The sequence below is a fragment of the Globicephala melas genome, chromosome 13, assembly GCF_963455315.2.
Source record: "Globicephala melas chromosome 13, mGloMel1.2, whole genome shotgun sequence".
In the NCBI taxonomy this organism is placed as follows: Eukaryota; Metazoa; Chordata; class Mammalia; order Artiodactyla; family Delphinidae; genus Globicephala; species Globicephala melas.
This window is the reverse complement of record NC_083326.1, coordinates 80831031-80853589: the sequence shown is the minus strand read 5'-3', so window position 1 is coordinate 80853589 and position 22559 is coordinate 80831031. Positions and strand designations below refer to the sequence as shown.

General features: G+C 49.0%; 1 protein-coding gene across 8 annotated transcripts in view; it reads left to right on the top strand.

The window, feature by feature from the left end:
* Positions 1-3565: 3565 nt before the first annotated feature.
* The window catches only part of CUX2 (cut like homeobox 2), a 262248-nt gene continuing 243254 nt past the window's right edge, over positions 3566-22559 (top strand). For 7 of the 8 annotated variants that reach the window (XM_060283222.1, XM_060283216.1, XM_060283223.1 and 4 more), the window contains exon 1: positions 3566-3704. In XM_060283222.1, the coding sequence (XP_060139205.1) occupies positions 3642-3704 (63 nt within the window). In that variant the 5' untranslated portion in view covers positions 3566-3641. Of the gene's footprint in view, positions 3705-5398; positions 5439-22559 lie in introns of those variants that run through there. The other variant, XM_060283220.1, reaches the window with a different exon arrangement.

Genomic DNA, 22559 nt, shown 5'->3' with positions numbered 1-22559 from the left:
TTCAGCCCAGACAGAAAGACATGATCATTCAGTATTTATGTAGCAACCCATTCCTCAGTGGGACTGCAAGTTTCTACCATTAAGATTGTCAGAATTCTTCAGAGACCTACTGTATTAAGTCATTTAAAAATATCACAGACTTAAAACAATCTGAATTATTGGATTTTCTCGCTGCTCCTCAGTAAGCATGTTTGCTGTGGCAATTTCCTGCTCGGTCAAAGGTGCAGCCTACGTCAGTCAGGAAAGTACAAAAGTTCCATGCAGAATTTTTATTTGGAAGTCCAGTAGTCCCTAACAGCTGAGACAAAGTCAGGCATAAATTTAATTTATTATTTTTCTTTTAACTTCTTCTTTTGACATAATTTCAGATTCCCAGAAATGTTGCAAGGAGAGTACAAAGAATTTCTGTGTACTCTTTCTCTAGAGTCCTCAAATGTTATTTTGCATTATTTGCTATATCATTCTTTCTGTGTAGATAGATTTAGATAAATAAATAGATGCATATTACTTCTGTCTGTACTGTTTGAGAGCTAGTTGCAGACATGGTGGCCTTCCCTTTACCCCTAAATACTTCAATGTTCTCTCTGAAAATGAGGATATGTTGTTATATACCCACAGTACAATGATTAAAACCAGGAAACTAACATGATACAATACCATTATCTAATCTGTTGATTTATTCTAAATTTGCCATTGGCTCCAATTAATGCACTTTCTAGTAAAAGAAAATGCTGGATCATATGTTTTAATCGCTTGTCAAGTCTCTTCTGCTTTCTTTTTCTTTAAAATTTTTAAATTTTTAGAAGTTTTTGTCTGCGTTGGGTCTTCATTGCTGCGCGGTCTTTCTCTAGTTGTGGAGAGCATGGGCTACTCTTCATTGTGGTGCGCAGGCTTCTCCTTGTGGTGGCTTCTCTTGTTGTAGAGCCTGGCACATATGCTCAGTAGTTGTGGCACGTGGGCTTAGTTGCTCTGCGGCATGTGGGATCTTCCCGGACCAGGGATCGTACCCGTGTCCCCTGCATTGGCAGGCGGGTTCTTATCCACTGTGCCACCAGGGAAGTCCCCTCTTTTGCTTTAATCTGGAATAGTTCCTCAGTCTTTCTGTGTGTTTCATGTGACACTGACATTTTTGAAGAGAACAGGCTGTTTACTTCTAGAATTACCCCTCCATTTGGGTTTGTCTGATATCGCTTCACAATTAGATTCAAATTATGCACTTTTGGCAGGAATACCACAGAAGTGGTGTTGTGTCCTTCTCCATACATCATATCAGGAGGTACATGATGTTAATTTGTTCCATGACTGCAAAGTCAGACATAAATTTAAAATAATCTTGCATCAAAACCTTGATTTGTTAAAAATTGCTTTGAAAGGTTTCACACTCGCTCCAGATTTTCTACTACAGGTCTTTAAAAAAACAGACTCAAAGACAAGAAGCTGCAAGCTTTACGGATGCTCAGGAGAAAATGTGGCCATTAAAAAAAATTGCCATGCAATAGTTATGAAATTTCCCTAAATTCATTTTGCAGAATGAGAACTGTAATTTAAACGTGAAGTTATCGAGAGCTTAGATACACCACATATCACGTGCAATTTAATCTGGCAAGGAAACAGGCCACTCGGAATTGCTAACTAGGCCTAATTCATTACATCTTGGTGAATGCTGTACTTTTGGCCTTATGAGTCTTTCAACTTGTGCATTAATATATTTACCCAGGCCTCATGGAAGATGTATGGGGATGGTAACAGAAATACTGTATCCTTGTTTAAATCACATTATGTTTTTTAAACAGCTCGAGCGATTGCTCAGAAAGATCACACCTTCTTCTGAAGCATTTATGAAACAATTATTTACATTACATTAAAAACTTTAATTGCCTTGAAGCACGTGTTCCAAGACACAGATATTGGAAAATCATCAAAAATATCCATCACGATCCTTTCTTCTTTACAACTCTTCTAAACTTTATCTTTTTTATAACCCTCTGTATTGATCTATTGTCCCAGACCAAGAGTGATGTCAGAAGTCCAAGCTGGGTCATAAAAAGAGAATATAATTTCCGATTGCTGTCTATAAAAGCATATCTTTTGCCCAGAGAAAAAGGGGGGAAATGCCCCCTTTTGGGGTGGGATTTGGCAGGGGGACATGCCAGAGAGGGAGAGTGACCCCAGGGTCAGGAGAAGTGTTAGTTATGGAGGGGGTTGGGAGGTCTGAGTTCCTCCTGGGGTGGGGGGTGGGTAGGACGTTGGGAAGAGACTGGGGACCTCTCACTTGCACAGAGGCAAAAAGAGGGATAATGTAAAAGAAATCTAGTCACCTCTATTGTCCAGCATCCGAGAAATTGCAAAAGACCAGAATTTCCCTCTAGCTGGGCTAAAGACACTCATAATAAAGGAGGCCCGTACTGCAAAGGACCTGGGGTCCCCAGCTAGGCTAAGGACCTGGGGTCCCCAGCTAGGCTAAGGACCCCTGAATAATGATGGTAATGATAGCAGAAACCTCTGTAGTTGTTAATGATCCAGAGCTGGGCTAGGGCCCCCTCAACATATCATAACAATAAAAGCCAACCCACTGCGTGGAAAAGGGCTCAAGAGGTTTGGTAACCCTCTTTAATAATCATAACAATAAAACGGCCTCCCATTCTAAAGTTGTGAGGAGCCCATGTAATTGGACTAAAGGCTCCCGAAAATAATAACAATAACAAGAATCCCTATTGCAGAGGACCCCAGGAAAAAACCCAGTGCTATGGCCAAGACACCGCTCTGTAGTAATAATCCTAACAGTATCATAGCGTGGAAACTGCGCGCGGCAGTGGTGACATTTCCCACAACTCAGTGGCGCCCCCGGGCAGCTACCACCAGTCCTCTGGCCGGCTCCCATAAGCCCGCCGGCCGGCGAGTCTACACAGCTCGAGCTGCGGGCTGCTACCCTCGGATGCGAAGCTTAGCTGGCGGAGGAGCGGCGGCAGCCCGAGGCACGTGTTGTGTGTGCTCCGATTGCAAAAGAAAAAAAATGCATTGCAAACTATTAACTTTTTTTTTAAGTATGCAATGCCGGGGATGGGGGATAGACAGGTGCTAGGCGGGGGTAGGCGCCCCACGCGCCGGCCTCCTGCTGCCCCCCCCCAAACTTCCCTTTGCATTGATCAGCACGTTACGTCTGTATTGATAAGTTTGCAAAAAGCCAAAGTCAAGTGCAATCGCGCGGCACACCGACCCCGGACTTGCGGGGGGGGGATGCAGCGAGCGCTCCGCGGGCCCGGGAGCCGGCTGCAGGCAGGGCAGCGGCGGCGCCAGCGCCTCTTGGAGAGGCTGCCTCCCCCCCCGTCCCCTCCCATCCCATCCCCGGCCGCCTCCCCCCGGCGGGCACCGAGCTCCCCGCCCCGCGCGCTCCTCCCGCGCCCTCCGGGGGTCGGGGGGGCGCACGGCTCCCGGGCCCGGCGGCGGCGGCGGCGCGGCGGCGCCGAGGGGCTGCGGGTGGCAGGAGGCCGTGGGGCGCCCGAGGGGCCCCGAGCGGCGGCGCGCTGGGCCCGGGCGGCCGGCGGCGGCCCCGGGGCTGGGGGGAGTCCAGCCCGGATATTGAGTGCAGCCATTGAGAAAAGCCAAACTCTTGTGTGTGTGCGTCTCGAATAGCCCCCAAGATGGCCGCCAATGTGGGATCGATGTTTCAATATTGGAAGCGATTTGATCTACGGCGACTCCAGGTTAGTGCGGGCAGCACTGGCCGCGCGGCCGTGGGGAACCCTCGGGCGCGCCCTGGGCGCACTGGGGAGGTACCCGGGAGGGCGGTCGGGCGCCCCAGGGAGGCGGGCGGCGGCTGCTGGGGCTCGCCGGGGCTCGACTGCCCGCTGCCCATCGATAGGTATTAGGAATTGATCTCGCCGCTGCTCTTTGTTCGGTTCAATCATCGATTAGCCGCCGCGACCATGGAGAAGCGCTAGCGAGCCCACGGCCCGGGGAGCGAGGCGGCGGGCGAGCGGCGGAGTGAGGCACGGGGAAGGCAGGGTCTGCGGTCCCAGGCAGGGGGCTGCTGGCGGGACCACCGGCAACCCCCCTTGCGCCGCACTTTGCGCGCCTCCCAACTTCGCGGCGCCCGGGGAGGCCGCGGAGCGCGCCCAGTGCCTGTCCGCGCCCGGCTCGGGTTCGGGCGAGGGAGGGAGGGAGCTGGCGGGCTGGGAGGAGGAGGAGGAGGAGAGGGGGGAGGCATCCGGGGTTGGCGAGGAGGCGGCTCCGCGCCCCGTCGCCCGCCGGCACCTCCACCGCCCGCCTGGCTGCGCAGCCCGGACGCGCAGCCACCCGGGGGCCGCTGCTGCCGCCCCAGCCGCTACAGCCACCATCGCTGGACTGGCCGCCTACACCGGCAGACCTCTCCTTGGGCCGGGTTCTAGGGGTTCGTCTTTGCTTCTTGTCTTATTCCCGCTTCCGACCTCTTTCCAAGTCTAGATGGGGACGGGCGGTGGAGATGGGCCCGGGGCGCGCGCAAGTTTGCGCTCCTGCCTCGGGGGCCTTGGAGAACCGGGAGCGGAGCAGAGCAGGTGACTCCAGGCTCTCGGGCCCACAGGAACTTTTAAATGGGAAACTCCCTCGCTGTCTTCTACCTCCTGCTTTTCCTCCCCGACACTCCTCTCTTTTCTCCTTTCTCCAGCCTCTTCTTTCTTTCTCTCTCTTCTTTCCTTCTTCCTCCCTAGAGTGACTCCCTCCCAAACTCCGGCACTTTATCCCCATTCTACCTTTTTCTGGGAGTCTGTCTCCTCCAGATTTGGGGGTATTCTCTGCTGACCCAATAGGAGGCCGAGCTGGGGGGTGGAATCTCAGAGAGCTGCGCGCTGGAGGCACAGCGCTAGACTCTGTCCTTTCCCAGGTGCCCCAGGATGCTCCAGACAAGCCCCCCAAACTCAGGAGTCTCACCAAGGTGCGGTGGGAACAAGGGGCGGGGAAGTGGTGCTGATAACGGGCGATTAAAGCATCCTGCCTTGGCCTTGACATTCTCAGAAGAAGGGAGAGCATCAGTCTGGAGATAAAAAGGGACCCACTTTTTTTTTTTTTTTAATCCGCCTGCAAATCTCGTCAAGTTTCTTCTGATAAGTAGTTACAGTACCCCCTTCCTCCTGGTGGCTTCCCAACCCCCCTCCTTCCTAACTCCTCACTCCCTGCAGGCCCCCTCCCTCAAAGCCATTGAGCTGGAGAGAAAATCGGGGCACTCAGGCATGCAGTTAATAACTGCGAGTGCCTTGCAATTCCAGGTCGTCGCTCGAGTTGGGGCTACAGTTTGGTGGCCAGCTGAGGCGGGCAGGGCTGTGAGCTGTGCTTGCTGGTTTAAATGATGCTAAAGTGGCCTTTCTGGAAGAGTGGGGGATGGGGGGAGAGAGAGAGAGGGAGAGAGGGAGCGAACGGGAGAGAGTTGGGCAGCCACATTGGGCTTGGCACGAAGGCCAATGGTAATTGTATTCCCTGCTAATGTTTGTAAATGAGACCCGGGCACGGCTGGGGGACAGCGTCTTTATTTATGATTGATGTTCTGTAACATAAGGAATGACAAGAACGTGGCAGATGAGAGAAGAGGAACCAGAAGGGCTGGTGAAAGCCCTTTGCAGGGTCCTATTGTTATTCTGGGCTGGAGAAAATTTCCGCGGCGAGATTTGCAGCGCTGGTATTTGCTCCCGGTTGGCCAGAATGTCAGTTAACACAATTTTCATTAGATAACTCGTTTTCAATCCGGGGAGCTTGGGCTGCAACCGGGAGGTAGAGTGAGACCTGGGGCTGGATGCTGAGGGGTGGGTGCGGCTCCCAGGGGGCTGATTTCTGAGCTGGAGTGGAGGGGGTATTGAACCTCACTCTTTTCCTTCTCGGGCTCAGGGGTCTTTTGTGGAGCTGTTGGGGTCACCCAAATCTTGATTCCAGTTGGACTGTCATTGATCTGAGAACCCTTTGTTAGGGTTTTAGAAGATGCTGAGGTGGAAAAGCAAATTTGAACTGGAAAGGATGAAGGTGGGGTTGGTGGAGAGCCTCATTCAGGTGATGGGGATACAGGGCCAAGACGTCTCCCTGCACAGGGTGTATACATAGGGTGTGGGAGGGGTGGGTGTGTTCATTAAGACAATGGCTGGTGTGTCTGGCACGAAAGGAGAAGGCTCTGGGGAAGGGGTTAAGCTCATTTACATGGATATTAAGTGTGTGTGTGGGTCCCTGTGGGAGTTTGAAAAGCTGCACACTTTTAGAGAGCAGAGAGGTAAATGTGGCAGCGGTGGCCGAGTGTAAACATTGAGGCCCTCACATCTGCTGTGGTCCCCACCCTTGTCCTGAAATGTTCAGTTGTTCCCCTGCCCAGTAGGCCGACCCCTCCCCCCGCAACCCCCCCGTATTCTCACTGATGGCATTTTGTCGGAAACAGATTATGAGCCTAAGCACTTTTGCCTGGGATCATCTCTTGTGCATAATGCTAATGACTCCGGTGCCATACTTTTGTTTTCATTTTTTTCCCTTCCCACTTTCCTCTCCTCTGGGAGATAGCCAGAAGGGAAAACTTCAGCCGGCTCGTTCCAAGATCTGGGTAGGAAAGGTGGGTCCCCACCCCAGGCCCTGTGCCGGCCAAGAGCTTTGGGCCCACTCTTCACGTGGCCCAGCTGCTTATGAGTGTGAGGTGTGTGGCTTCAATTCAGTGGTTTCATGCAGCCTAGTTGCTGAGTGTTAAAGTGGCCGAGGCAGCAAAGGAGGCCTGTGTCCCCAGGCCAGACCATGCTGCTGACGCCACCCTGATCCTGGCAAGAAAGGTGACCTTGTACCGGCCTGCGCACAGCCCTCCGGAAGTATACATTTTTCAAATATAGAAGCAGTCCGGTTATTATTTCTTCCAGTGCCATCTCTGGACACAGCGGGGCTGTTTTCCTAGGATGGAAGTCAGTCAGCAGTCTTAATGACTTGAGGGCTGATGATGGTAAAGATGCTGTGACATTTGGTACCCTACTCCAGGATCCCTGAAACTGCTTCTCCCTTTCTCTGCTTGTTCTTTTTTTTTTTCCTCTGCAGCTAGCAGTCCAGGAAACGAGAAGAGAAAAAAATTCTATCTCAGAGTTGATGCTAGGCATGTTTCATTTGGTTATAAGATTGCTTTATGGTGAACATTACTAATGCAGTATTTTTTTATGGCTTTTCTGTGTATAATCGTCATAACTGGATTCATACCTTTGTGATTTTCTTTTTCTGCTTCACTTTGCCACTTTTTTTATGATGCTCTGGGTCCAGTCTCCTGTGATATCTTTTTTTTTGTCTTCGAAGAGGGTTAACAAGAGTTGGTGCCCAGTCCAAATGCACATCTACGTTTCTTGGGAGGAAAGAGGTTGGGTGGAGGGATCATACAGTACGAATTCCGCTTGGGGTGTGAACATTTAGGGAGGAAGACTGACGGGTCGAGTGAGAGAAGCTGGACTTTTTGTAAGGAGTTTGGAGAAACTTCTGGGAAGGCTCAGTTTCTTGGCGCCTGGGAGATGGGACTTGATGGAATGTTTTTCCCTGCTCAAAGTTTAGAAAAGAGCGTGGATGTGATTAAAATATTATAACCTTATGATATTCTGAAGTGCATAAGTTTTACATATCAGCCACAGAGAGTTTAGACATCCATTAGAGCCTCTGACAGCTTGACTTATCTAAATGTGCTATCATTTAACAATGTGTCAAAATTCCTCTTTCTTTAGATGACAGCAGTAAATAAGCTATCAGCCCTGTTGGCGGAATCCTAACTTTGGAAACTTTGCTGTAATAGAATTGCTGCCGGGGTGGGGAGCACGAGCAGACCAGGCTTGGCGTGGCCCAGGCCCAGGCCCAGGCCCATGCGATGGCTGGCATTGGGCAAGGGCTGTGGGAGGTTGGAGGGGGAGGAAAGGGAGAGCTGGGAGGCAGAGGGTGTGAGGGGAGATTTCTAGCAGCAGCTCTGTGAATATGACGACCAAACCATCGGTCAGCCCCCGGACCCTTCCAAGTCCAGCCAGTGGGTGACCCTATTCCATCTGCCTCTCCAATTCATTGGAAGCCACACCCTGTGGGCCTTTTTTGCAGAAGGAGCTAGAAACAGGTGTTGAGAATTTATTTAAAGAACCCAGCAGTCTTTTCTGGGCATCCCAAAATTCTGGATTCTCAACTCGACAGAAATTGCTTCCCGAAGATGGGCTCTCTCTTTGAGTGCTGGAAGAAAAACGAGCAACGTCTCATCCCTGACCGCTTTTGCTGTTGGAGGTCTCGAAGTTTCTTTTATTAATACCTGAATTCACTGTAGAAAATCGAGAAACCACGGACAAGCCTAAAGAAGCAAATAAGCGTCTCAGTGGGTTATTTCAGATGAGCACGGTGTTATTTTGACCAGAGGGAACAGGTTTTCTGATGGTGATGGTGCATTTTCTTTTTTTTTCCTTCCTTTTTCTTTCTTTCTCCTTCTTCTTTTTTAAAAAAACTCTTTTGTTAAAAGGTGGATTCTGTCTTCGAACTTGACATTCTGTTGTGGTAACCTTTCTTCCATCAGATGGGATTTAAAACGTGAGCACCTTGGCTGGTGCTAAATTTGGTCCTGGATGATGGTGGACATGGCTGTCCAGGAACTGTGGTTTTCTCTGTTGCTTTCTGAAAGGGCTGAATTTCTGGTGGCTTCCAGATATCTAATTCAGAGACTGAGTCTGGCAGAGGTTGAGCATGGGAAGGGGACTGAGGTGGTGGCCTACCTTTGTTCCTGGCTTAGGAATTCAGGGTTCAGTCTTTGGTTTGATTTTTCTGTCTTGGGGGTGCTCTTTAGTAATGACAGTGGCTTATATTGAAGATGTCGGGGAACGTGGAGGTAGTAGATGGAGAGGAAGGGCCCCAAGAGGACCTAAAAGGTACAGCCTCTAGCACCCCTGGGTGAATCACCCAACATTCCAAGTGTCCCATTTCTTAATCCATCACACGGCCTAGCTGTGCGCATCTGGTCTGCTGTACTAGTTGCTGTAAAGGGGAAGGATGCTGACATACTTTGTGTGCCAGTTAAACATGTTGTCTTCTAATGACCTGGGGGCCCGTTCTGGCGGTGAGGGGGAGCTATTGACCGTTTAAACAAATTTTTGAGACAAGAAATTATGTCTAGGATGGAGTTCTTGGTTTCTAAGCCTTGCAGATCCATTCACAAAAATCATTTGTAGCGTTTTGTAGGATATGAACAATCTATTCCTGTCATACTTAAAAGTTTAAAATCCAGACTCCTTTCCCCTGGTTATAAGGCTCCCGTAATCTGCGCCCCCTGTTATCTTTCTGGCTTCATCTCCAGTCTCTCTCCTTCTGCACACTCTGCTCCAGTCACAATGGTCTTTTTGTCCCTTAAACACAGCAAGCACATTCTTACCTCAGGGACTTTGCACTTGCAGTTCCCTCTGCCTGGGACTCTTTTTCTCCAGATCTTCCCGTGGCTGGCTCCTTCTTTTCGTTTGGTCTCACCCCAAATACCTGAAGAAGCTTCCACTACCATTTTTACCCTTTAATGTGTAAATGTGCTTCCACGTCTCTAAGGATGGTGTTTCCCTGAGGGTTTTGACCTCATAACCTTCTCAGGGTGTGGCATCTCTCTAGACTCTTTAGGAAACCATCTAGGTCTGCCATCAGGGTTGCCAAACTTTTTCTGTAAAGAGGCAGATAATAATATGCTTTAGACTTTGTGGTCTCTGTTGCAAGCACTCAGTTCTGCTACTATGGCATGAAAATAGCCATAGACAACAAGAATGAATGGAAATGGTTATATTCCAATAAAACTTTACAAAAACAGGTGGTGGGCTGGATTTGGCCTTAGGGCAATAGTTGCTGAGCCTGGTCTACTGGTCTATGTGATGGCTGTGGCATGGCCAAAGTGTTTCACTTTTCAGTTGAGAGTATTGGGGTAGATCAAACTTAGTTCTAGAAACTTGTTCCATACTTTTTCCCTCAAGAGGGAAGTACGAGGAGCCAGGATGGTGAAGGGCCCCTGTCTGGCTTCCAATCCTGGCTCCATCATCTACTGGCCATGTGATTTTGGATGGGTCACTTAACCTCTCTGAGCCTTATTTCCTTGTCTCTAAATGGGACTAACAGTAGTCTTCACCTTTTAGGTTGTTCTTAAAGATTAAAGCACTTTAAATGTGAAAGTGCTTAGCACAGTGCTGGGCACACAACTACTGTTCCGTATGTGTCTTCTTATTGTCGTTGGTATTTTTAGAGAGTAAGAGAGGGGTGAGAAAACCAAATAACCAGTGGATCCCGGAACTTGCTGGCCTTGAAAGCTTGTTTTAGAGATTACTGGGCACTTTTTCTCTTCTCTTTTACTCTCTTTACTCTTTTACTATATTAATATATTACTAATATTGTATGTGATGTCTTATATTTTGGGAGCTCTGAGCACAGAGGTTGCAGACTGGGAGCTATGTCTGGCCAACGGATGTATCTGTCTCGATTAGTGCAATATTTTAAAAACACTTTTGTGTACGTTTGTCAGCATTTAAAACATAGGAGATGTTACCTAAGAAATTCAGATGTCCAGTATCCCATATAAATCAAACGCTCTGACCACACCTGGCAGGAGGTGGAGACCTGGCAAGGGCATGCCAAGCAGAGGGAACGGTGGTGCCAAGGCCCTGGGTTGAGGGTCTGCGCTGGGTCAGGTCAGCTGTAGGGGTCATGAGGAGGGTAGCTGTCAAGGCCACTGGCTGCCTTTCTCCAGGTGCCTAGTGTCAGAAGAGGCGGCATTTCCAGAAAAAACAAAAGGCCCTTGACAAGCTTCATGAATATACATGATTAGCCCTCTGTCTCTGCTTTTCCTCAGTAGCTCAGTCACCCTCAAAGTGGGCCAGTGGCTGCCCCCGCCTTCCCAGTCCTTTCCCTATATACCCCCTCTGCCATCCTTCAGTTCAGCCAGATGAAACAGCAGTTCCAGGATACGCATTTGTCATTAAAAAGAAAGAGAGAAAAAAAAATCAATCCTTCAGCCTCTTTGGCCTGAGCTGGTTGTCTGCCCGAGACGCCCGGAGCCAAGCAGTGCTTAAGACTCTGGGCCGCTGTCGCTCGAACTGGACGGGGTAAATGGCTCCCCAGGAACCATTACGGTCGATAGACTTGTCCAGCCAGCTGTTTGGAGTGTGGGTGCTGCAGACAGGACCACAGGGGTCACCAGGGCAGCCAGGTCGAGGGCAGGTATCCCTGAGTAAGGTGGTCACTCAGAGGCCACTCTGCTGGGGGCACCTACTTGGGGTGCTTGTCCATTATGAGTGTCTGTGGGCTCCAGGTATCCGAGGGGTGTAGTGTGGGCTGCAAACTCAAGCCCTGCAGCCTCCCATTCCCAAAGACATTTAGTGAGGACTCTGGAGCCACGGGGCCTGGCTCTAGTCCCAGCTCTGCCACTTACCAGCTGTGTGACCTTGGGCAAGTCACTTAACCTTTCTGAGCCTCGGTTTTCTCTTGTGTAAAATGGGGATAACAGTAGTATCCACCTCCTTAAGGATTGTGGATTAAGTGAGTTAATGCACGTGAAGTGTGAAATCCGTGCCCAGGACGTAGATGTGCTATATAATGTTAATAATAATAACTGCTATTGTCCTTCAGTCTGGAAATGTATATTCACCACTCACAGTATAAGTTATAACTGTAACTAATAACTGTGTAAATAATAATAAGTAAATAGCATAAATACTATAAGTAATAATAATATACTGGAGATATCACAGTGAACCGGAAGACAGAGTGCCAGCTCTCACCCAGCCTGCAGACAATGGGGGGGTGGGTACACGTCTCATTGGACAGATGGGTGTGTAGTCACACAGGGGGATTTGATTCTGAGACAGTAGGAGGCAAAAGAACTGCCTGAGTCTGGGGGAGCCTTCCTGGAATAAGTGATGCTTCAGCCGAGGTGTCAAGGACAAGGTCAGGGAAGAGCATTCCAGCAGAGGAAATGTGCTAAGACCTTGAGGTGGGTGGAAAAATAGTGCATGCAAGGAATTGAAGGAAGGCAGTGAGGCTGGTCACAGATTCTGAGTGGCTCTTGGACCCACCTTCATCCTCAGTCTTGCCATCTGTCAGTTGGGAGTAAGGATGAAGCATAAAATAAGATTATTTAGCACATGTGTGGCCCGGAATGAATCTGTCTCAGTGGGTACTTAGTAAACTGTCAAACACCATAAAAGCCTTGGGTATTGCTTTTATTTTTTAATAAGGTATTCAAGCCCAATTCTTGCTCTTTTGCAAAATGCCCCCCACCATCCTCTGTTTATCTCGTGATCACGCACGGGGCAGTCAGGATTCAAATCCCAGTTCTGCTCCTTCCTAGCTGCATGCCCTTGGGCAAGTTATTTCCCCTTTCTGAGACTTGGTTTTCTCAGCTATAAGATGGATACAATAATGGTACCTTCCAGTGGCGGCCATGAGAATGCACCTTGCAGACCTTTGACTCTAGGGAGTGTGATAGGCAGGTGGCACCAGATAACTGCTCTTGGAGATCACCCCACAAGTGCCACAGCCAGGAGCTGAGTTTAGCAGGGACTAAAAGCAGACCTGTTCCTGGGACACACAGGACTCCTTTGCAGGCTCCAGACTCCTCGGCAGTCTAGGATGCTTCCACAAACCAGCCAACCTACCTACCAACTTCCCTTCCTTCTTCCCTCCCTCCCTTCCTTCATTCCTTCTCTCCTTCATTCTGGCTCCCTCCTGCAGGCGCAGGCATTGATCCTGATAAATCTCTCTGTCTTGTAATCCTCCCTTTGCGTCTGCTTCTCAGAGGATCACACTTCCCTACAGGAAAGATGAAATGAGATTTGGACATCTACCTAAGGCACCTAATACATTGGAAGTGCTCAGTTGAGGTATCTTTTATGTCTTGTTGGGAGCCTGGGGGGTGTCACTCTCAACGTTGTCTCTTGCCGGTTGCCTGTTCTTACCTGGCCCACTGTGTGATTAGGTCCCCCCTTCCCTTTTTCATCCCTCCATTATCTCTCACTCTCATTTCCTGCCACTCCTCCCCTTTTTATTCAAGCACTCTGGCCTCCTCACTGTTCCTTGAACACACCAAACATTCCAACCTCAGGGCCTTTGCACTTGCTGTTCCCACTGTGTGGGAAACGCTTTCCCAGACATCTCCTTGGTTCTGTCTCAGTCCCTTCAGTCCTTTGCTTAAATATCACCTCTTCGGAGATGTCCTCCCTAAGCTCTCTTTCCAAAATAGCCTCCCCCCATTTCTTTACCACCATCTGCTTTACCTGGGGAGGGCAAGGACATAGTAAGTTCTTAATAAATATTTGGATGATGGAGTGGATGGTTACCACAGGAAGGGTGAGGTGAGGGCAGCTGCCTTGACTCCACCTTGGGGGGTGGTCCTGGGGGACCCAGCTCCTCCCAGGTCCCCAGCTTCTTTACCCATCACTAGCTCTTGAAAGTCTCTCACTCTGTGATTGGGAATTGGGCACGGGCCTCAGACTCACAGTGAACAAAGATTTATCTTTAGCTCTGTGAGTCTCGCTTTAGAAACTGGTGACCCCAATTCCAGCCTGGGAGGTGGCTCCCATCCTAATTAATAAATCCATTAATTAATTTCTGGCAGGCTGTGGACCATCAGTGGTGGTTTGGTGGCCTCAGTCACAGACAGCTCAAAGCAGGTCCCTGCAGCCGGTGAGATGGCTGTTATGGGGGACACAGATAGCCAGTTAACACGCTTTTGGACCCAGATGACATTCTTCTCCCAAAGCCTGGTTCGTGGGCCCATCTGATCAACCCAGCAGGCGTCAAAGAGGGATCAAGGTCTCTGGATGCTAGAGTTGAGGGGATTTCCTGCTCAGCATCCCCTGGGACTCCTAGTTTACAGTCAGGCAAGAGGTCAGGATCGGAGTCTCCCCTTTCCTTTTGTGGTGGAAGGACTCTGTCCGGGCCTCGGTTTTCCTGTCTAAAATGGAGCTTCCCTGGGTTGTCGAGACAGATTATTCATTCATTCATTTAATGAAAATTATTCAGCACCTGTTATGTGTCAGGTGCAATGTGAGGTGTTGGGGGTGCAGGAATGAACAAAAGAGACCAAGTCCCTGCCCTCATAAAGCTTCTCTATTATAACCGTTTGGAGATGGAAGTACTTTTCTTCAAGGCTGTGAGAAGTAAGGAGCGACAAACCAATACAGACACAGCCTAGGGCTGGGCATGCTGTAAGCCTTTCCAAGATAGTGACTGTTATTAATCATTGTCTTTATTAACAACAACACCAACAATAATAATAACTATGATGATGATGACGGTGATGCTGTGAGGTAGTTTGAGGTAATTCCTGTTGAATTTCGGGTGCCCTGGGGGCAGCACCTGAAATGATTTGAGCATGGGCTTGGAGTAGTCAGACCTCACTTTGGACCCTGGCCTTGCTGCTTCCTAACTGGGAGGCCTTGGGTGATTCACTAGACTTTTCTAAGTCTCAGTTTCCTCATCTGTAAAATGGGAATCATACACAGCCTCTACCTCATGGGGACATTGTGGGGGTTTGATGAGTGGAAGCATGGCAAGTCCTTAGCACCGGGCCTGGAATATGTTCATTCCCAGGAAACGAGCAGCTATTATTACTTTTATTATTATTGTCAGGATCATTGTTGTTTGTTATTCACCTCCTGGTCCTCACCAGCCAGCGGCAAGGTAGACTAGATCCTTGCAGAGAGGCACTGGGTGGGAGGCCAGGCCTCTCCAAATGCCCCTTGGCTGGCTTTAGCAAGGGCAGGCCTGGCATTTGCTTTGGAGCTTCAGAAGGAAGCTCTCTGCACAGAAAGGCCTGACAGTTCCTCTTGAACCTTTATTGCATGGTAGACAGTGTTTAGAGCCCTTGACAGATATTATCTCGTTTAATTCTCACAACACTAGGACAGGAAAACTACTATTATCCCGTCTTTACAGTTGAGCAGACAGAGGCACAGATGGTTAAGTCCAAGGCCATATTGTCAGCAAGCAGCAGAGCTTGAACTCTAACCCAGGATGCAGGTCTGTTGGCCACTCATGTCCCTGACCTTCACTCACTAGGGGCCGGAGGTACCTCTTCCAGAGCCAGTCCCCCCACTCCCTGCTCCCCTCTCAGGGTTCCCCCACCTATATTCATTATGCTTGTGTTTTCCCCTTCGTTGTTTTTTTTTTTTTTTGCGGTACGCGGGCCTCTCACTGCTGTGGCCTCTCCCATTGCGGAGTACAGGCTACGGACGTGCAGGCTCAGCGGCCATGGCTCACGGGCCCAGCCGCTCCATGGCATGTGGGATCTTCCCGGCCCGGGGCACGAACCCGTGTCCCCTGCATCGGCAGGCGGACTCTCAACCACTGCGCCACCAGGGAAGCCCTCCCCTTCGTTTTTTAAATATCTTAAAAGACCTCATCATTGTCAACTCATGGAAATGAATCCAGACCCACAAGCCTGAGAGGCATGGGGTAGGGTGGCAGGTGGGAGGTTATTAATAACACAAGAAAGATTCCTGTCTCCTGTCCTGGAAAATGAACACCACCCAGCCATCCGTCCCTGGCCTACCTGCCGGAGTCCAGAGCTGTGTGGCGCGCCCTGCGGTTCGGCCTGTGTTCGCAAAATGAAATTCTCGGCCCGGGCTGATAATAAGCAGGTATTGATTGCTGCCTTGGTCATTATCAAGATTTATTTAGTCGATATGGCCTCCTCGATCAATAAATCGTGTCGTTGATAAAGAAAGAAGGGGATAGACTTGTAGGCTTTATTAAAAAAGTTTTTTAGATATTTTTTCTTAACTGCTAAATCTTTTTTTTAACTGCTAAACCCTCTTTCCGTGGCTGTATCACCCACACTCTACATTTCATACTTGACTCCATAAGCTCTTTCCTTTCATGGTAGAACTTAACTTATCGCTCTGGTTTCTAGAAGCAAAGACTTGGGGCCCAGCTGCTTCTGGAATGGCCCCTGGGACTCAGATGTCTCCTCACTTTTCTGTCCTCCCCCCAGTGCGGGGCTGGGAGTTACTTCCTGGCTTGTCAGTACCCCATTCTCTCATTTCATCCTCACAACAACCTGCTGCAGTAGGTACTAGTGTTACCCATTTTTCAGAAGAGGAAACTGAGGCCAGAGGGGGGCCATCCATTGTCACAAAGCACTTGAATCTAGTCTGGCCAGTCTTTGCTCTGAACCTGACATGTATTCATCAAATGGCAAATATTTATCTAGTATGTGCTGTGGGCCCAGCACAGTGTCAGGTGCTGGGTATAGAGGGGTAAGCTAAATAAATTAATGTGTAATTACTGAGATAGAAAGAATGGAGGAAAGAAACGACCAAATGCTACTAAAATCAAGATGAAGGAGGAACCTGTTTATTCAGGCTAGTTACTGAGTAGATGACATTTAGGCTGAGACCTGAACAATGAGGAGCCAGTCAGGCAAAGTTCAGGTGGAAGAGACTTCATAGCTACAGGAACAGTGTGTGCAAAGGCCCTGAGGTGGGAATCCACTTGGCACATCTAGGAACTGAAGGAAGGCCAGTATGGCTGAGACAGTGTGGTCAGGGAAGGGAGGGTAGAGGACAGGATGAAGTCCGAGAGGGAGGGAGGCCCTGTAGACCGCGGTAGGGGGTTGTATTCAGTTGGGTTATATTCTCAGGGAAGTGAGAGGACATTGAGTGTTTAAAGCAGTGGAGAAACAGGATCCAGAGTATGTCTGGTTCCCACTGGGTTCCGCCTGATAGGGAACAGTGAAGGAAGGGAGGGAACGTTTGGAAAATAGGTAAAAGAGAGCTTCTATGACAATCTGATATGTTATCTCTGCCCAGAGAGGGTCTTAGTGCTGAGAGGCCTTTGGGTGTACAAGTGTTTTGAGGACTATATCATTCAAGGTTGGGGGTGTGTGTGGGAGAAGTTTTCTATGGGAACATACCTGATGCCCCCAGCAAGGTGGCAGCTGTGCTTCCTTAGGAAGGGGGTGGTTGCTTCCCTTGTGCAAATGGCTAGCTGGTGTTTTGGAGGCCTCTCGTGGCAGGTATGCAGTGGGCAAGGGGTGTTGTGTTCCTCTCCTCAGAAATAGAACTGGTGCAAGGTGCTGGGGCAGGACTTGAGTTATGCTCTGAGAAGGGCTCTTTGCACTCTGGTTGTGGGTTTGGTTTATAACATGTTACCAAATGTTGCTTAACAGTAAGGACCATGAAAAGATGAGGTGACTAAGATGGTGTGGATATCAGAGCACAGGACACAGGCCGGTGCTCTGTCGAGCCATGTCTTGGCCATCATATATGGGGATGCTATTGGGTAGCAGAGGGGTTGGATGTCTACCTGGGGGATTATTGGGAATGTGGGCTGGAGTACACAATAAATAGGACACTTCTCACCCTTTAGTTTTGTCCAATCTCCAAGCACCCACACACGGGAAGTCTGGCAGGGGTTGGGTGTCCAACTGTCTACCATCCATCCAATATTATTTCATCTGTTCATTCATAAGTTTGCTCACTTATCCATTTTTATCCACCCACTCAGCAATTTATCCAGCTGTCTGCTTTCTATTCCTACTGACTTCATCCATCCACCTACCCATTCATCATCTATCTATCTATCCATCCAGTCATCCATCCATGTATCTAATTACACATCCTTCCATCTATCCATTCATCTACTTAGCCACCCAGCAACCCATCATGCCCCATCACTTCGCCCTGGACCTTGGTCTCCCAGTTTGCTTTCCTGTACAGACTCTGACCTCCCCCACTCTTTTTGACATATGGAAGTTAGTGAGATTATTAAAAACCTATTAAGAACCGTTTACAATGGCTCCCCATTGCCTTTGGGGCAAAGGCCCCAGCATGACCTTCTGGGCTTAGCACAGCTGGTCTCTACCCTGCATACTTGGTTTATAGTATTGCAAGTCTTCTGTTTTCTTCTTGATCATCTGTCTAGTTGTTCTATCCACTGTTGAAAGTAGGATACTGAAGTCTCTGTTATTGTTGAATTATCTATTTCTTCCTTCATTTCTGTCAGTTTTACTTCGTGTGTTATGGTGCTCTTTTATTGGTTGCATATATGTGTTTAATTGTTACACCTTCCTGGTGGATTGACCCTTTTACCATTATAAAATATCCCTCTTTATGTCTAGTAACATTTTTGTTTGTTTTAAAGTCTATTTTATCTGATACCTGTATAGCCACTCCTACTTTCTTATAGTTGCTGTTTGTATGATATATGTTTTTCTATTCTTTTATTTTCAGTCTTTTTGTGTCTTTGAATTTAAAGCATGTCTCCTGTAGATAGCATGTAGTTGGATCTTGTTTTCTTATCTAGTCTGAAAATCTGCCTTTTGATGGGATGGTTTAATCCACTCACATCTAATATTATTATTGATATAGTTGGATTTAATCTACCAACTTGCTTTTTGTTTTCTATATGTCTCATGTCTTTTTTGTTCCTCTGTTTCTCCTTTTCTGCCTTCTTTAGCATTGCGTGAATATTTTCTAATGTAGCACTTTAATTTCGTTAATGGTTTTTAACTATATTCTTGAGGGTTTTTTTGGTGGTTGCTCTATGGTTTACCGTATACATCGTAGCTTAACAGAATCACCTTCAGAATTATACTAGCTTAATTCTAGTGTGTCTGCTGTTCTTGACCTTGATCTTGAGCCACATTCGCTGTGCCCTCCATGTTCCAGACTTACATGTCTTTCCTCTGCACCACAGCCCCCTGTGCATTACCTGCTCCCCCTGCTTGGGACACTGTTCCCTCACATCCCCCGTCAACTCCTCCCTCACCCTGGAAGCTTGTTCAATGTCACTTCCTCAGGGCAGCTTCCCCACTCCCCCTTGAGATGCTGGGTCCCATCTCTACTGCACTTACCACGGCAGGTATCACCCATAGCTCTGATTATTGATCAACTGTTGCCTCCTTCTGTGAACTCTAACCTCCATGAGGGCACAAAGCAGCTTGTCCCCAGGATCTAGCAGCTGGGGGCTGAGCACATAGTAGGCCCTCAAAAAGTATCGGTCAAGTGAATAAACGGGATGGATGTGAATGTCATGTGACTGTATTTATGTATTTGTGTGTGTACACTGCATCTTTTTTGGTGTATTTTTGAGTATGTTTGTGGGTCTTCGCACGTTTATGTGTGTCTGTCCTTGTGTGTGTATATTAGCATGTTTATGTGTATGTGTCTGAGTATGTCTTTGTGTCCTTCTGAGTGTCTTTGCACATGCGCCTCTGTGTCTGCATCCACGTGTGGGTGACCCTGTGTGTGCACTCATGTGTGTGTCATTGTCCGTGCATGCGCCTTAGTGTGTATGTGTATACATTTGTGTGCTCGTGCTCCAAGCAGCAGCTCCTTTCAGTCTCCTTGCATGGCCTTATTTTTTGACTAGTTTAGTGTAGCATTTAATGATTTCCCCAGAGCTAAGCACAGCCCCCCAAGTATTGATCTTGCTGCATTAGAGGTAACTCGGGGTAATGCACTACCAGCTGGCAGGTACTTCTCCTCAGAATTGGCTGCTGTACCTGCCCTGTCTCCTTAGCCCCAGCTTGATCCCTTAGAGGGGAAAACCCCAGGTTGGTAGCTTGGTGCAGGGGCAGAGGTATTCCTGACAGACAGATTGGCTTCCCTCTCACCACTGTGTGATGCAGCCAGGGACTGCCCCTTTTCATACCTCAGTTTCCTCATCTGTGAAATGGGGGTAGCAATAATAGTCACCTCATAGGGTTGTAGTGTGGAGGAAATGAGATAATCTTTGTGAAGGGCTCAGCTTGAAGCCTAGCATGTACCAGGCGCTCCATAAGTGTTATTCTGTCATCTGCTGTCATGCTTGCTCCCTGTTACCTCTAACCTCAATAGTGGGAGTGATGATTTCAGGTTGTGGCACAGAGGCAAACAACTAAGGAACTCTCTTCCTTCAAGGGGTGCTTTCCAAATGGCTTCTCTGTGGCCATCCAAGGACTGCACATCTGCTCCAGTGAGAGCAACATGCTAATCCACAAGTGCCCAGAGAATTTCAGAGGCTTCCCGTACACATACAGCCTTTCCCCAGTAGAGATGGGATTTTGCCCCAGGAATTTCTGGCTTCTAAAACTCTACCAGCTGCTTGCATAGTCTCTAGCCTCAGCTTTCTCTCTTGCTCCCCAAACCCATATATCCTCCCTATCCCCAAACTGCCATACTCCTCATACTTTGCAGCCTTTGCATTTGCTTTTCCCTCTGCCTGGAATACTGTTCCTCTTGTTCTTTGGTGGCCCCAGCCCTCCTTCCCTGACTCTGTGCTGAGTTGGGCACCATCTTCTATCTCCTGCTCGGACACCCCTGGCCTGGGCTGCTTTTCAGGCCACTCGGTGACTCCCTGGTTCCTTGCTGGTCCCCCTCATCAGATGGTGAGCTCATTAGTCTACATTGCAGCTGCAGTAACTGGTGTGACACTTGGTGAATGCTGAACGCCCGGTGCCCTGATCAGAGGTCACATTTTTAAAACTCGGGTTCCTGGCTTCTCTTCAGCAGAAGAGCTAGCATCCCTGGGCCTGCATTTCAAACAGGGCAGCAGTCAGCTGAGATGTGTAATGGGGGTGGGAATGGAGAGTGGGTTTCCCTTTTGCACAACCCCCAGTGGGCCCAGTTGTCCCATTGATGCTCCTTGTGCAGCCTCCATAGGCATGTGAGTTAGCAGCCTTACTCTAGGGACCAGCTGTGCTGACTTTGTGACTGGTGTGGAGATGATTCTGCCTTCTCTGGTCTCAGTATAGCCATGCCAGAAAATGGGCAGAATTTACATGGCTGTTCAGGGATGAGAGGAGTGCTGAAGTTTTGTTTTTTGTTTTTTTTGTTTGTTTTTTAATTTATCACTTATCAAGAGTGGCTCTGTGCCAGGCACAACTCTAAGTGCTCCCTAAATACCATCATTTAAATGATTTAATTCCCATAACAGCTCTATGATGTAGACACTATTAATATTACCATTTTGCAAAGGAGAAAGCTGAGGCACAAAGAGGTCAAGTGACTGGCCCAGGTTTACTCAGCAGAGTCAGGCAGTCTGATTCTAGAGATCCTCCTGTGTTTGTAGGCTCTCCTGCCTCTTGTTACTTCTGTGAATATCCAAAGCAGAGACTGTACAACTGGGAAGGGGCTACTGTATATGCAGGTTTGCCTTGTAAAGGTCTTAACGTGATGGTGTCTTGCTCGCAGTGAACAGTGCCGGCTGGCAGGAGTGCAGGCATGGGCCAGGATTCCTGGGAGTGGGCGCTGATAAGCAGCTGGGGTGTCAGGGTCCCAGGAGCCGAGGTCAGAGCTGGTGACCATGCAGGTACTCTGGGAGGAGCCAGGCCTATTTTCTGCCCTTCACCTCCTGGGGTTGCTGGACCCTGGGCCCCTTGGGCCAGCAGCCTTGAGCCTCTCTGAACTAGCACTGTCCCTTGAAGGGTATTCTCCTCAGCCTCTGCAAGCAAGCGGGTTGGTCCCTCGGCCCATGGCCTACTTTGTGAAATTCATCTCTGGGAAAAAATGACTCTCTGAGCAGAGCAGAACATCTTGGCATCTCGTGGTGGGTGAGGACTTCTGCCTCCCCAGAGCGGGGAGGAGAGAAACCCAGACCCACTCCTGCTTCCCACTTGGCTTCCACGGTGGGGTGCTCCAGGAAAGGCAGCTCCCCCAGTTCCCAGTCCCCGAGCCCCTAGAGCTGGCCCAGCTGCCCCATCAGTGCACATTCCCTTGCTTCCTACCTAGGATGGCCCCTTTGGTGGGTTGGGGCTGGCCCAGCTGCTAACAGGTAAGTGGCTTTGGGCCAGAGCATAATTTGTTTCTCTGGGATATACTGATGAGCTGCCCTAATTAAGCGCCTTGCTAATGAGAATCAAACCACTTCCCTGGAGTCAGGTGGATCAGAGCCTGGCTCTGCCGTGAACCAGCCGTGGGTCCTGGAAGAGCCCTCAGTTGTGTTGGGGTCTCAGTTTGTCTTCCACACTACGGTGCTTCCTGTGTTCTCTCCCCTCCACACTAGACCCTGTGGTTTGCTTTAGTCCTTCCTGTCGCCGCACACAGCCAGCGCTTGTGGGCCTCGGGGGCTATTGAGAGCTGACTAAAGAGGCATTAGGTAGAGGCTAATTATTGCTTTCTTCGGGAGAAGTTCTTGTCACTGGTGGTCAGATCCACCAATCTGTTTCTCACGCTGGGCCTCTTCAGTGGGTCTGTGAGGAAAGAGAGATGTTGGGGATGAGGGAAGTTCTTAAAATGCGTGACTTTGTGTTAATGTATCAGTCGTTTACTGCTGTGTAACAAACCACCCCAAAACTTACTAGGTGAAACAATTATCTATACTGTGAGTCAGAATCTGAGTCAGGAATTAGGACAGAGCACAGCTGAATCACTCCGTGATATCTGGGGCTTCAGTTGGAAAGATTCAAAGTTTGGGGGTAACTCGACAAGTCACACATCTAGTAGTTGATGCTGGCTGTCAGCTGGGACCTCAGCTACCAGTCGGAACACCAACATGTACCCTCTCCATGTGGTCTCTCTGTGTGGACTACTTTGGGCTTCCTCACAGCATGTTGGCTGGATTCCAAGGGTGAGTGTCCTGAAGAGAGCGAGGTGAAGTGAAGGGGCTTTCATGATCTAGCC